Here is a 15,808-nt window from a genome sequence, read left to right on the forward strand (position 1 = left end):
TGCCGAGGACTAAGCTGTCCTCGGCAGTATCTTCGGGCCACTTTGGGCTTCCTATTTTTGAGCTTGGGCCTTGGCCCCCTTCAGCTTGCGGCCTGTGGACTCCCCATAAGCGAGCGGGTCGGGCCCCTAAACTATTGGGCCCCACAAGAAGTATCATTCAGTTGAATTATAAAACTCTTAGCAAATAACATTCATTTAGTATTAACAAACTATAAAAAAAAAAAAAAAAAAAAAAAAAAAAAAAAAAAAAAAAAGAACACAAAATAATTGTTTCTTAATAGATTACAATGCATTTATCGTTGCTCAAATTACTTACTTTGCTAGGTAAAAAATAATACAAGAAAATAAAAAATTCAAAGTCAATTGTACGTACGATTAAGATTATTGTTAAGATTAATTATTATTACTAAATTAATTATTTATGTCTAGTAATTTTCTTTGTCTTTTTAATATAAAGATGATATCCAAAAAACAAATGCTCAACTAACTTCATTAAAATATTCAGCAAGTCACCGACCATTAGATAAAGGCAATCAATAAAATGCTCAACTAACCATTAGCAATTAGTAATTATCCAACTTTATTTTTTTTGAAAACGGAAAATTCATTCATTCGTTAAGATGTAAAGAATCTTGATACAAAGCAGTTACAGAAAGTGATAGTGAGTCCTCTAACCAATACATTTCATCAAAGATATTCCTAGTATATTGAGCCAACGAATGTGCTACCATATTTTCCCCCCTTCTAAGAGCACCCACAGTAGATGTGGGATATGTGCCAAATGCTAAATATTTGGCACATATCCCACACCAAACCCATTTTATGCCCAATTATCAGATGTTGTATATGTTAAATTTTTTACAACGTGCTACAGTAAAATCACAAATATACAATCGTACGGACTGGCTGTGGTATATTGGTTTATTATTTTTTATTGCTCCTTCAACCCTCATTTCTCTTTCATTCCTCATTTCTCTTTCATTTCTCCTTCAGCTCACCGCCTCCATCTCCATCTCCACTCTCCCATTCTTTTTCTTCTTCCCTCTTCCCCGTTGCTCCATCTCCTTCAGCTCACCATCAGTTTCGTTTCTACCATCACTGATCTAATAACCACATAAATCCGGTTTTTTTTCCCCTTTTGGTTCGCTCTGTCCTCTGTTCTACCGGCGTCGGTCTGGTTCTGAGTCTCCGTTTTGGTTGTGATTGCTCGCAAATCTGAAAGGGATGTTTGTGCTTCCGCCGAAGATTCCAGCAGCACATTGATCTCGAAGGAACTTTCAGTCCAGTTGGAGCTTGATGAAAAACGACTCAAAAGCGAAACGGAGCCAAAACGAAGGTTGATTCCAACGGAGCCAAAACAGAGCTGGTTGTGGGTCTGATTTTATTTTCCGATTGTGATCGGCGTGGGCGTAGGCGTTTGGGTTGTGAGTCTGGTTTATTTTTCCCCTTTTGGTTCGCTCTGTCCTCTGTTCTACCGGCGTCGGTCTGTTTCTGAGTCTCCGTTTTGGTTGTGATTGCTCGCAAATCTGAAAGGGATGTTTGTGCTTCCGCCGAAGATTCCAGCAGCACATTGATCTCGAAGGAGCTTTCAGTCCAGTTGGAGCTTGATGAAAAACGACTCAAAAGCGAAACAGAGCCAAAACGAAGGTTGATTCCAACGGAGCCAAAACAGAGCTGGTTGTGGGTCTGATTTTATTTTCCGATTGTGATCGGCGTGGGCGTAGGCGTTTGGGTTGTGGGTCTGGTTTATTTTTCCCCTTTTGGTTCGCTTCCTCTCTGTTCTATCGGCGTCATCTGGTTGTTTTTGTCTCCGTTTTGGTTGCGATTTCTGATTGTGGGTCTGCTCTTTGAATCAATTCTTGGCGCAAGAACTTTGTGAGTGGACTTCCGGTTTCGTGAAAGAGGCCCTGGTGAAATCTGTGCACGAGAAACACGACAGGATTAGCTCACCATACAGGTATTTCATCCGTCTTCTCTGTGATTCTCTCGGTATTTCAATGTCTAGTTTTGATTCTCTCTATATTCTGTTCATATGTGCTGTTTGGTGTGTTATGAATTTGTTCTGCCTAAAGTTTAGTAATGATATATGAAATTGTTTATATGAATTTGTTTGCTATATGAAATTCCTAATCCCCAGTATCATCAATTTCACCATCATTTTTGTTGTTGTTGAGGCTTTGCCTGTTTGATTTACCTTGTCTAAAATTTTAGCAACTTAGCATGTGTTAAAACACAGCAAAAATGAAGTAATTTACCATATAATCCCTAAAACCATGAAAATATGAAGGATGTACAGAAATGAATTCTTTAGGCATGCAAAGAACAAAATCAAATTACAAGCTTAATGGCCTTTTTTTTTTTTCAATATAAATGATGATATATATGTTAAATTATTTGTAAAGTAATATTGTTTTAAACTTAATTTGCAAAATAGTCTTTTTCTTCAAACTCATCTTTTGGAGAGGTGAGTTCTACTTCTTTTATGTTGACATGGCTAATGTGATGCAGAACTTGTCTTTCCTTAATACAAGTTTCCTTTAAAACAGTGAAACTGGTCTTTCTTAAAGATGAGTATGCTTGGACTCGCATGCAAAAACTATTCTCCTTCACAAAAAGTCTATTTTGCAATTACTTTCTTAACTGTTCTAGTTCCAATTACTTTCTTGACAATGACATAGGAATGGATGGTTGAGCTGACATGATACATTGACAAAGTTTAGTAATGATATATTTTGTTGTAATTAACAAACCATAACAAGCAGTCTCCGTATCTATTTAGAGCATGGACTCAAGGAATTATTCATCATTCATTGATCTCGTACGGGGGAATATTAGTCTTGAGGATGAAATTTTCGATGTATCTGAAAGTAGTCCCCTGTTAGTCGAAGATTCTCCAGTGAATGATGAAGTTGCCACTTCTAAGAAAAAACAAGCACGTGGTGTCAACTTCAGTGTTGAGGAAGATAAGCTGCTTGTAGCAGCATGGCTCAATACCAGTGTTGATCCTGTGTATGGTAATGAGCAACATAAAACAACATTTTATGGTAAAGTTGCCAAATACTTTATGGACCAAAAGACTGATTCTACACGTAGTGTTGCATCCCTAACAACCCGATGGGGAACAATTAATAGGGAAACAGTTAAATTTGTTGGGTCCTTAGCTAAAATTGAAGCAAAGAATGAAAGTGGAACCACGGCTCATGACAAGGTATAAATTTTGCAATGGTCTTTAATTTTTTTAGGTTTACAACACAAATGAATTGTTTGAAGAAACTAATTATATTATATTTATTTAATTTTTTTTTAGATTGAGAAAGCAAAGGAATTGTTTAAAGAAATTCACGGTTCCGTTTTTCAATTTGAACATTGTTGGCTAATCTTGAAGGATTATCCAAAGTGGGCATCTACTATGCCTAGGGGAGATTCAAGAAAAGAAATGCCTCAAACTCCAGATTTAATAGATCAAGGAGTGGGGGTTGAAGGCATTATGGATTTTGAGAGGCCAATAGGTAGAAAAGCTGAAAAGGCTAATCGAAAAAGAAAAGATGATGGGAAAGATATTGCAACGCAATATTTGAAAAAGAAAATGAAAGTTCTTGAAGAAGGTTGTGTAGCCGAAAAAGAGAGAATACGTATCAAAGCGGAAAAGGTTCGCTTGCAAGAGTTGAAAGAGAATGAAAGAATTATGATGCTAGACACAAGTGGCATGAATGAAGACCAAAAAGCTTTTTATGATGGACTCAAAAAGGAAATCCTTGCAAAACAAAGATCAAGTCATTCGTTGGGTTGATGATGTTGGTGATATCTTGTTCCAACCTTATTTTGGTAGTAACTAATTCTAGGTCTAGGCCGTGATATGTATTTTGTGGCATTTTTTGGTTGTAGCTAACTTTAGGCCTTGATATGTATTTTGTGATCTTACCAAAAGGTCTTGACTCTTTTATTATGTAATTTTGTTGTAAATTCTAGTAGGCCACTGTCATGTAAGCAATCTTGACATTTTAGCTTATATAAAATGTTATGTATTTTCCATTTTGTTATGGTTTGAGTATTTGCCATGGAATTTCTGCTATTGACTTATTATTATTAGTTTATGGTTTTTTGATTGTCAATTGGTAAGTTGCAAAAGGTCGTAAGGCATCTAAAATGATGTTTGGTGTGAGCAAATGCTATATATTAAAAAGTTATACAGTCAACTTCGAACCATATATGTGGTATATAGAAGGTTTGAATAATGGAGACAAAAATTTATAATAGGTTGAGAATTGAAAGAAGATTACTCACCGAAACAGATGGTAGAGTATTTTTTTTTTTGCTTTCTGTTTCCCTTGATGGTAGAGTATTTAACTCAAGGCTCAGAGCCTTAGATAATCATCATGTTGATTATATATTATTATGATGAAAGCAAAGCGGTTGGTATTAACCTTTGGCACAATGTAACTTGTTAAAAGAATATGAGATTGATTCAGTTTTATTTATTTATTTTTAACTTCTAAAAACTAAGCAGTGGTAAATCTCCCTTTTTCCCCTAATTAGATTTTCAGATTTTCACCTGAAAATCTGAAAGAAAACCTAAAAAAGAAAAGAAAAAAAAAAAGTAACCACTCGATTCAACACAACCTGTTCATGGTTCATGGTTCTATTTGAGAACACAAAAAGAAGGAAAAATAAAATTAGAAGTATGATAATGTTTTACCAAAAAAAACGTTTGTGTTTCATATTGTTAAACAAAACTAATAAAAGAATGGATGTTACTGTCAGCATGCCTTTTAGAGTTTTCCAGAAGAACACCAAATTGGACCCCATCCCATGTGGAATTGAAAATACTTTCTACCTAGTTGCTTGATAAAGAAAGAATAAAGAATTAGGTTTGAACTACAGCCCACGTGACAGACTAGTCCTTAATTTTTTTTTTTTTTTTTTAAATTATAAATAAGTTTGACCATTTTATTTTCTTCTCTTGTTGAAGTGGTGCTACATCAGTTTTTGTATCAAAGCTTGTTCTTATACATAATTCTATCTAGATTTGTTGTTCTTTGTGTGATAATGTCTAGACTTGATGTTTGTTTATTTATGATTGGAGCTCTGGAGAGCTGCCTCTTATTAATATTACCTCTCTAGTGATATTTTGGATTGTATGTTAGAGCAGAAATATGTACATTTTGAAAATAAATTATGTTAGTTTGAGGGATTGGAGAGTGTGTTTCTCGTAGTTGTTCTAATGGCCATTGATTTTGAATCATATCCCTAGAACAACTTTGAAAACTAGGATTCAATGTCTAGGGAGGTTAGGAGTGAGTGAAACTGATGTGCTGTGATAGACATACCAGGTTCAAGCTTTCATATTGAGATTAGATTTGGCTACCAGATTTGACCTATTGTGTTGTGCATGTTTTTTTTTTTTTTTTTTTTAATATTTTTATTATTAAAAGGATTTGGGACGTTGTTTTGGACATGTGCTTGATGAAAAGGGAAGTTGGTGACCTGTGTTATGAGTAGTTTTTTGCAACATGTTGCTAATGTTAGATAACCTCTCATAGCATTGTGGATTTATATATGTAGAATTCACATATACTATAAGAGAGAAATTTCATGAGCTAATGTTAGATAACCTCTCTTTCTGAACTCCCCACTAGTTGAGCTACTATAGGTCTCTACAAAACAATAGTCAAAAGATAAAATGAATCAAATCTATATGGGGGCTAGTTTTTTTTGCAACATGTAGATTTTTTTTTTTTTTTTGGGTTCTTTTTGGTGTATTCTCCTTGAACACAAAATTGTTTTCTTTCCTTTTCTTGATAGTCAAAAGTAAGCAATATAGAGCATTGTGAAAGTGTGCAACTAAGCTGATAAAATGTAATGCTTACACATTCCCCTAATTTTTAATACTGACTTGTTTTGTTTACATTCCTACAAAATATATGGCATCTATATTGATAATTGCTTTCTAATGTTTTCTTATAGTTTATCTCCATGGGTCGTTCTTTTTTTCGTAAATTGCTTGATGATGACTCAGATGAAGATGAGATAATTATAAAACTTCTCACGGGTTCGACACCACAACGTAAGCATCGTCGGTATATCGAACGTAATCATTTGGCAGGCCATAGAAGGCTTTATGATGACTACTTTGCCGAAGAACCTGTATATCCTCCCAACTTATTTCGAAGGAGATTTCGAATGAGACGTTCTCTTTTTCTCCGAATCTTATCTAGGGTAGAAGCTTATGAACCTTACTTTACCCAAAAAAGAAATGCTGCCAAAAAGCTTGGTCTATCTCCCCTTCAAAAGATGACCGCTGCACTTAGGATGCTTGCTTATGGAGTAGCGGCTGATTTTATGGATGAATATGTGAGAATAGCAGAAACCACTGCAATAACTAGTTTGAAAAAATTTGTTGCAGCAGTGGTTGCTATTTTTTCAGAGGAATACTTGAGGTCACCAAACAATGAAGACATCGCTAGATTGTTAGCCCATGGCCAAAACCGTGGATTTCCAGGCATGTTGGGAAGTATTGATTGCATGCATTGGAAATGGAAAAATTGTCCAACTGCATGGAAAGGGATGTATTGTGGTCATATTCGTGAGCCAAGTATTATTTTGGAAGCAGTGGCTTCATATGATCTTTGGATATGGCACTCATTTTTTGGGTTACCTGGATCAAACAATGATATTAACGTGTTGGAGCGGTCTCATGTATTTTCTGAACTTGCACAAGGACGTGCTCCTGCAGTTAATTACTCAATTAATGGTGAGGATTACACAATGGGATATTATCTTGCCGATGGCATATATCCACAATGGTCAACATTTGTGAAGACAATCCCAAGGCCACTATTAGCAAAAAGAAAATTATTTGCAAAAGCTCAGGAGGCATATAGGAAGGATGTAGAGCGTGCATTTGGAGTGCTTCAAGCACGATTTGCTATTGTACGTGGACCTGCACGGTTTTTCTATCATGAAACACTACATGACATTATGAAAGCGTGCATAATTCTTCATAACATGATTATTGAAGATGAGCGAGATGAAGCTGAAGCAGTGGACTTAGATTATGAACAAATTGATGAGATTTCATGTACACCAATGTCACGTGAGCCAACAAATGAATTTACGGAATTCATTCAAGTTCATCAATGCATTAGGGATCGAGAAGCTCATTCTCAACTCCAAATGAATCTCGTTGAGCATTTATGGCAATTACAAGGAGAGTCATGAAAACTTTTGGTTTTGTTTATTTGTAATATTTTCTTTATGGAGTTGCCATTAAAACTTTTGATTTGGTTTATTTGTTTCATTTTGTTTTTATGAAGCTACCATTAAAACTCATTGGCTATGTTGTTTTGTTATGTTAAGTTTAGTATTAGCCAATTGTTTTGTTGTATTAAATTTAAGTACTATTTGTCATCAAGTATGTGACAAGCTCAATTATGTTTAATTCAATGGGTTTTGTGTGAGTTAATGTTATTGGATATGAGTTATTTGTGTAAGTTATTTGTGTGAGTTAATGTTATTAGATATGAGTTATTTGAGTTATTGGATATGACAGGTTCTAAGTATTTGAGTTAAAATGTTATTGGATATGAGTTGTTTGAGTTATTGGATATGATAGGTTCTGAGTTATTTGAGTTATTGGATATGACAGGTTCTAAGTATTTGAGTTAAAAATATGATAGTTGAATTAAGAGTATTTTTAGTTTTCAGTATTTTGTTATGCATGTAATACTGTGGCTGATGCTCACAATTGGCCAAACTTTGTACAAGGCAGTAGGTGTGGCTGGATTAAATCCCAGCTGACATTGCACCTCTAGTTTCATTTGATGCCCATTGAGGTTCTCTCAATAAAGTCCAGGCTGGCTGGTTTCAAAAAAAAAAAAAAAAGAGAATTAAGAGTATTGTTCAAGCCCAGCAGGTTGGCCGGTTTCTTAATAAAAAAAAAAAAAAAAAAATTAACAATATAACAATATTGTTTGAAGCCCAGGCAGGCTGGCCGGATTCTTAAAAAAAAAAAAAAAAAAAAAAAAAAGAAGATTGAAGAGTATTGTTTGAAGCCCAAGCAGAGGCTGGCCGGTTTCTTAAAAAAAAAAAAAAAAAAAAAAAACAGTTTTGTTTGAAGCCCAGGCAGGCTGGCCGGTTTCTACCAAAAAAAAAAAAAAAAAAATTAAGAGTTTTGTTTGAAATGTTACCGTTGAAATTTGAAAGAGAGTGGAAATGTTACCGTTGGAGCAAATTATAAAGAAAGGATAAAATAAGAATTAAAATATAATATTTAAATGAAGTGGTAAAAATATAGAACATCTGATAAATGAGATGTTGTAAAATAATGTGGTAAAATAATAAAGTAGGCTTTTGATGTGGTAAAATGGCATAATATTTAGCACGGCTGCTACGGATGCTCTAACCCAACTAATGGAAGCCGAGTGCAGCCTATCAAGATAGCTACAAATGTCTTCATATATGTGTCCCAACAGAGATTTATTAGCTAAAGGAATCGAGATTGCCCTCATCACGTTCGCATTGTCACCCTCAATCACTAACTCTGAAAAACCAGCTTCAACAGTGAATTCTATCACCTTTCTGCATGCTTAGACTTCAGCTTCTTCACTATCATTCACATAGGGTCCCTTAACAGACATGCCAGCCATTACCTCGCCAGCAGCATTTCGAATAATTGCCCCAAAACCAGAGCATTTCAGGTCTGAAAATACAGCTGCATCGAACTTTATTTAAATGTTATATTCTACACTTTAGTTACTCTATTCATTCTCCTCAAAAAAAAAAATATAGTGACCGGATCAGTTCCAATTTAGGTTTTTTTTGTTTTGAATTTTTGGAAAAATATTTTGACCAAAAAAATATTTTGACTAAATAAATATGATGGGTTTTAGTAAATGTTTGGTCTTACACATACTGTTCGTTTAATTTTTGTTAATGGATTGTTGTTATTGGGCCTTTTTTTGGGTTTGGTTTAAGGAGGCGAAGGACAATATCAGGGGACGCCATCAGCTTTATTGGGCCGAATTCTAAAATAGGCCTACACAGTAAAAGGGATTTTTGAAAAGCTAAGTGGCCATGGTCCCGCTGTGGCTCTGTCCCTGTCAGTTGCCATACTTATTTCTATGTTTGGAAAAAATACGAATTAAAGAATAGCTCCCACAATACCAAATAAAAGCCATCTATTTTGCCACACCTAAATCTGTTGCCTCATCCTTCAAATTCAACTATAAACCCTTGGTGAAAATAGCCAAATAGCACATTTTCACAAATTATGTTGCAATCTACTACTGTTTCGAAAATATGTAGGGATATATCACTTTTTAAGTACTCGAATTTGGTGAAATCGAGTTTTTTATAGTACTCGAGTTTATGGAACTCGAGCACCATAAAAAATTTTCAAAATTTTTCAGAGTATATTTTTTCAAAAAATTCGAGTTTTTGAAACTTGAGTTTTACAAATTCGAGTTTCAAAAAAATTGTAGATCCTTATATATTTCCAATACAGTGGTAGATTGCTAAATTTTTTGCTAAATAGTGGTAGGGGGCCATTTTTGCCATAAACCCTTCCACTCTTCCCATATTAATGCGGAATGTGAAAATGACAAGAAGCAGAACATGATAGGAACCAACAAGTTCTATCTAGAATTGGGAATTAGAGAAGAAGAAGAAGAAGAAGAAAAAGAAGAAGAAAAGAGAGAGAACAAGAATGGAATTGTCTTGTTACATTCTGGATGATGTTACAATCTTTATAGCTCCCCAATATATGCATTACAATATGATACAATCAATACCTACACTAACTTTCAGACAGCTCATCTAATTGCTTTTCCCTCCAATTTAGCAACTAATCCTTATTCCCTCCAATCAGTAACTAACTAACTGACATACCTTACTAACCAATACCGATCAATACCCCCCAATCAAAACACCTTGCACTCAAGGTGAGGGAATTGATGCTGCAAGTTATAGAGAGACTCCTAAGTAGCAAAGTCCTGATCTTGACCTTGCCACTGGACTAAGGCTTCAGTAATGAGTCTGTTTTTGGGCTGTTTAGACCTATGTTGTAAGATAGCAATAGGTTTTGGTTGCAAGAAACTAGTAGAATCCACGGGAGGAAGAGTAGGAATAAGTGTGATTTGGGCACCTAGCTTCTTCTTAAGAAAAGAAACATGAAAGACAAGATGGAGAAGACAGTCAGAAGGAAGAGCCAGCTTGTAAGCAAGAACCAAGCTTTTGCAAAATTTGAAAAGGACCAAAAAAATCTAGGAGAAAGCTTGTTGAACTCTTTGGGCCTCAAGGAAAGCTGCCTATAGGGCTGGATTCTCAAATAAACCCACTCCAAATTGAAACTCATACCCAATAATGTTTTATCGTTGGAAGTGGTCTATGTCCAGCCAAAAACAAAAGGAACTCATTTGCCATTCCACTCTCTCTCTCAAATCCACTAGTTATCTCTTTTACCCGTAATTTTATATAATTATACTTCATACCCAATTTTTATGAACATTCCTAATATTAATTTGATTTTCAGTGAACCTATCTTTACTCATGAGGGTTGATATTACTGCGTAATTTTATCAAAAAGTAAATTTGCAACTGTGCATTTAATAAATCAAGTTCTGTTATTCCACACTTTACAATTTATTTTATTATAGTCATATTATAATTTTTATTTTAGATAGTGTTTCTTTTTCTTTTTTTGCTTATTTTTCATTTATTAAAGTCTACCAAAACATATGAATATGGATATGAAAATTTTAGAAAAAATAAAGGAAGAAAAATAATAATTAAATCAATAGCAATAAGTCCTTTTTAAAGAGGCACATTTATGGAACATCTCATTGAATCTCGAAAAAGATCTATCAGAGAAATTTGTTACAAGCAAATTAGCAATAACCAAAGAAAAATGATATGTTTACAATATTTTTACAACATTTTTACAATAAACCCTAAATGGCAGGTGTAAGGTGACGAATTTGGGGTTCAGGCCCAACAGGTGGGAGATTCTGGCCCAAAAGTCCCTCAACAATGAATTTGTAGAGAGCAGGTTATAGAACTAGGTCTTTGACAGGTGAAACGAAGTTACGACCAAGCCATGCAACCAGTTGGACGTAGGGATATTCCTTCGAGCTTTTGGAGTAACGGTCCCTGAGGCTGTTCCTGCTACTTCTCTCTCTTCTATCCTTCTTCTTCCTTTCTTCTTTCTGCTTGCCATCCCTTTTCCATGGGGATCTCCTTCCCTTATATAACACCCTTCCTGAGATCATATCCCTACACTTGTCAGTCATCCGATCCTCCACTCGAGTGCCTGTCCCATAAGTCATCCTCCCTCCTTTCTGTGAGTTGCAATGGCCAAGGTCATTCTGCGTTCCTGTCCCTTCCACATTAATGCGGCTGGAAAAGTAGTTCCTTGGCATTTAATGCGGCAGTTGTGATTGTCCCCTCCTCCTTCCTGAGTGTCACGCATTGTTTCTTCGTATTGGGCGACCTTTCGCTAAGTATGGGGTGCAAATTGGATGCTTACTGGGTGAGTCCGAGGAGGTGTTCCTCCTCGGACGCCCCTTAGCAGGCCCGGCCCATCATGATTGAGACGGGATATCCTACGCCCATGCCTTTTTCTTCTTTATCGCGGCTGGGCTTGGTACGTGAGTTACGGCCCAACATCAACTGACAGACTTTACCCACCACAGCAGATTATTACTGATTGTTATTGTTAGGACAAAAAAGTAATCTTAGTGTTAGTTTCAAATTTGAACCAATAAATGACAAAAATATTAGAGGAAATTTTTAATGGTTTACATTTATTGTCAAAACTACAAGTTATAAAAGAGCTTTTACAAATGTACGGAAACACTATTGATGAAGTTATGCATCACACGTAAAACAATTTAATCTATGATAAGGTTTTAATTTTTTAATTTTTTTTTATCTAAGATAAAAATCTTATTCTAACCTAATTTAAGTATATGTGTGTGAAACTCTCACATTAAGACTTAAACCCTACGAGCATTCACATCCCAAAATTCTATCATATCCTATTTTACCATCCCAAAAAGTTACTTTATCAATTATACCATACCATTTTACAATACTCTCAGCACATAATAAAATAATATATCCCAAAACCCAAATAAAAACAAAAACCCAAAACCCAGTGAGAGAGAGAGAGAGAGGAATTGATAAAGTGAATAAAATATTATTTTTCTTTTTTTTTTTAAGAATTGAGCAACAGTGCAATTCTACCTTTGAACCTTTAGAATTGCACTGTAGCATTATTGCAAATTTTTTTTGCAATAGTTGGTCTTTGCAAGTCCCAATGCTGGGCTTGTTTGGTGCATTAATGCTAAAATTCTCTTACATATAGTATTTGCAATACCAAATGCGAATGCTCTAACCCTTACTCCTCCCACTTCATAAAAATTTATGCATATGAAATGATTGTCATGCTAAATTTTCGTGATGATGAACCTATAATAAATGTGTATAGAATGGGTAAAATTTATCCTCGCATCATACGTTTACATAATCAATTCAAACTTTGCAGAAACCAACAACCAATAAGACTAGAAAATAGAAATTGCTTGAACCAATGTTAGGATGACTAAAAAGTCAGGTTTCGTTAGCTTACAGTAGCCAATCACAGTGTGGAATTTTGGTTTTGAAAACAGAGCACCATAATAAACAAGGACTACAATACAGAACCTAGAAAGGCTCTCAACTCTCAAGCCGAACCCAGGCCCAGGTCCTTTATCTCTGGGCCTGAACTTGACCAGATGCATTAATTGGAGGTGGAGCAAACTGAACAATACTACAGTGTCTGAAATTGTTTAACCAAGTCATCATCATGGCTGACTATGACTTGCCTTGTACAAGTTATAGCTCTTTCCTTCAGCTAAAATTAGCAGCATTGATTACAAGACTTTCAGCAAAATTTTGATTTTCAATAACAAGACTTTTAGAAATTTCAGTTCCTCAGTCAAATGACCCACAAATGAGAAAATTCCTCCCTGTGTTTGTAATTCGTGCATAGTAACAAGAATTTCTTTCCAAAAAATATTTCTCTAAAGACTCAAATCTCTAGCAAACAACAAAGCTATCATGTAAACTGCTAATCAACACCGTTTTGGGGACCCCAAACCAGGACCCAATCTCTCGACCCAACCCAAATTCTTTGTTTCTCATTTGTTACTAACAATAAACAAAATATAACAAAAATATTAGATTAATATATATATATATATATATTGGTTTTCATTTATTGTCAAAACTACCAGTTATAAAAGAGATTTTACAAATAGAGGAAAACATTTAATTGATGAAGTTATATATATATAAAGGGTCATAAATTAATTCTTTTCCAACAAATATATTTATTGCTTATAGAATTTTATTGATAATATAGTACATGTTAGTATGTTAGAGTTGCTTAAATAGAAAGAAAATTTTCAAAATTAAATTGATAAAATCTTACCTATGATTTATTATGTCACAAAAAAGACTAATAAATTAACAATATTACCAACTGAAAAAAAAAAAATACTAACAAAATTGGCTACGTTTGGATAGGGCGTTTGCGTCTACGTTTTCCCCCTTTTTTTTTTTTTTTTTTTTCATGCGTTTTTGAGCTTTTTGAGTGCTACGGTTACTGTTCAATGAACAGTAACCGCAAATTTTGACTTTTCCCGTTTGTTTCAGCCAATCACAGCACATCGTGTACTGTTCACGGACCCACAAATTTCACTTTTTAGCAACTTTTTCATTAAAAATGGGTCCCACGATACAATTCACACATTTAAAAATTATTTTGCTACAGTGTTTTTCAGTTTTCAGTTTTCAGCTGTATCCAAACTGACCCTAACAAAATTTGAATACAAACACTTTATTTTGGCGTACAATTACAAGCTCAAGTGTCAAACCATTGTCATGATCCAGTTTGATTTCTATTTATACCTTCTTTTTATTTTAATTTTTTAAAATAATTTGTTAGTTAGGAATGTGGATTAAAATCCAAAAAGTCTTTGTTGAAAAAAACCTAAGGGTACGTTTGGTACGCTGTAATAGCTCCTATAATGGAATAGTTATTTATGTGTAATATCAATTTGGTCATTTGATTGCATCTTTATTACATGGATTAGTTATTACATTGGAATAACTATTCTTTAAATTGAAGAATAACTATTCCTCTTTAAAATGGATATAATAGTTATTCCTTAGTGTATATAATAGGTTTTAAAATCAATATATTTCCAAAAATATAAAAATTTCCTTATACATCATCTTTTATAAGTTTTCCATATGTAACAACCAAACTTATGAATAGTAATAGTTATTCCATTACAATGTCTTCTATTCCCAGTAATAAAGATTACTATTCCTAATGTAATCTACATTCAATGTACCAAACGTACCCTAAAAGTTTTAGTTGAGTTACAAGACTCTTAGCTTATTCTTTATGTATGTGTTTTTGTCGTATTCTTTATGGATTTTTCCTACAACTTTCTGTTTTACCATTTATTAATTCTCTTCTATGGTTAAATTTATGCATCAAGCTTAAAATAGTTTAATCTATATTGAGTGTGTATACGAAATTTGTCCCCCCAAATCACACGTTCACATAATCAATTCAAAGTTTGGCAGGAAACCCAAAAAAAGGGGGGGGGGGGGGGGGGGTGGGGACCTAAGTGAGAAATTTGTTTTCCACAATCTATTGAATCCACCATTTTCAAATGCGCTTGGACCAACTTATATTGTTGGAAAATATTGCAAGTGAAGTCTTATGAATCAGAAAATAGCTAAAGTTTTTAGCGGCCAAAGACTAGAAAATAGAAATGGCTTGAACCAATGTTAAGATGACTAAATAGTCATCTTATTAGTTATGTTATGAATGAAAACACTATAATAAATAATTTTGGATACATAAAACTTATAAGTTATGGGTTTGATGAAAATTGACTTTTCATGAAACAGTAAAGTAATACCTCAGGTCTTTACTGGTATTTTCAAGAATCCAATGAAAGTTCAAAGGAAAATAATCTTTAGCAAATTTTTGGGGATTTGCAATCATAGCCTTGTTGGGTTCAATAGAAAACAAGTTTTGGCAATATTGTTTTTTGACATAACTGGAAGCATTGGGATTTCTTAGAAGAGTAGTTTGAATGGGATGAGTAGCAGTGGCAACCGTATATGGATCATATGAGGATGCAAGAACAGTTGAATAATTGGGTTTAGGAATGGTACCAAGGATAGTAAAGCAACTAGCAACTTCAACTGGTGAAGCAGGTTCATGCTTAACCAACTGTTTACCAACATTTGTAGCAGGTTGTTTATCTTTTGATCTTCGGCTTGCCATTATGGCACTGTAAATTCACGAGTGAGAAAACCAGGGATAGAGTTTTGAGAACCTTTAATATATTCAATATCAAAATTAAAAATAAATAAATAAATAAAAACACTTAAATTAATTTGCCATCTAGCAAAAAATATGTTTTGAAGCAATATTTTCAACATCTTTTTCTATAACATACTTAGCACTTTTCCAATCAATACCAAGTAAAAACTTTTGGTTTAGTAAATCGCTTTAAAATTTAGAGACGCATAGTACTATAGAAAAAATTTTCTTTTTAATAGTAATGTAATTAATTTGTGCAAAATTGGTGGGGATTTTGTAGTGTGCAAGTTAAATGTTTTTGCTTAGGTGAATGAACGTGATTATTGTGGTTTTCTTAACTTCTGTGATAGGTGTTAATGCATGCACAAAAATTTAAAATTTTAGATAAGACACATGGCGCAAAATTAGCTATCCAATTTAGAA

The 15,808-nt window shown here is 34.1% G+C and overlaps 1 protein-coding gene across 2 annotated transcripts; it reads left to right on the forward strand.

The window, feature by feature from the left end:
• Window positions 1-748: 748 nt before the first annotated feature.
• Window positions 749-7,437, forward strand: LOC126699138 (glutathione S-transferase T3-like). Of its 2 annotated transcripts, XM_050396770.1 has the most exons (3): window positions 749-1,957; window positions 2,780-3,208; window positions 3,308-3,971. In XM_050396770.1, the coding sequence occupies exons 2-3, from the start codon at window positions 2,783-2,785 to the stop codon at window positions 3,788-3,790; spliced, it is 909 nt and encodes a 302-aa protein (XP_050252727.1). In that variant the 5' UTR covers window positions 749-1,957; window positions 2,780-2,782; the 3' UTR covers window positions 3,791-3,971. The 2 variants fall into 2 exon arrangements, with proteins under 2 accessions (XP_050252727.1, XP_050252726.1); XM_050396769.1 differs by lacking the exons at window positions 2,780-3,208; window positions 3,308-3,971 and adding an exon at window positions 5,965-7,437.
• Window positions 7,438-15,808: the final 8,371 nt, after the last annotated feature.

This window comes from Quercus robur, chromosome 9 (assembly GCF_932294415.1).
Source record: "Quercus robur chromosome 9, dhQueRobu3.1, whole genome shotgun sequence".
In the NCBI taxonomy this organism is placed as follows: Eukaryota; Viridiplantae; Streptophyta; class Magnoliopsida; order Fagales; family Fagaceae; genus Quercus; species Quercus robur.

Excerpts from the sequence above, each read along its gene's own strand:
- LOC126699138 (XM_050396769.1), top strand. The coding sequence starts at position 5,974 with ATGGGTCGTTCTTTTTTTCGTAAATTGCTTGATGATGACTCAGATGAA.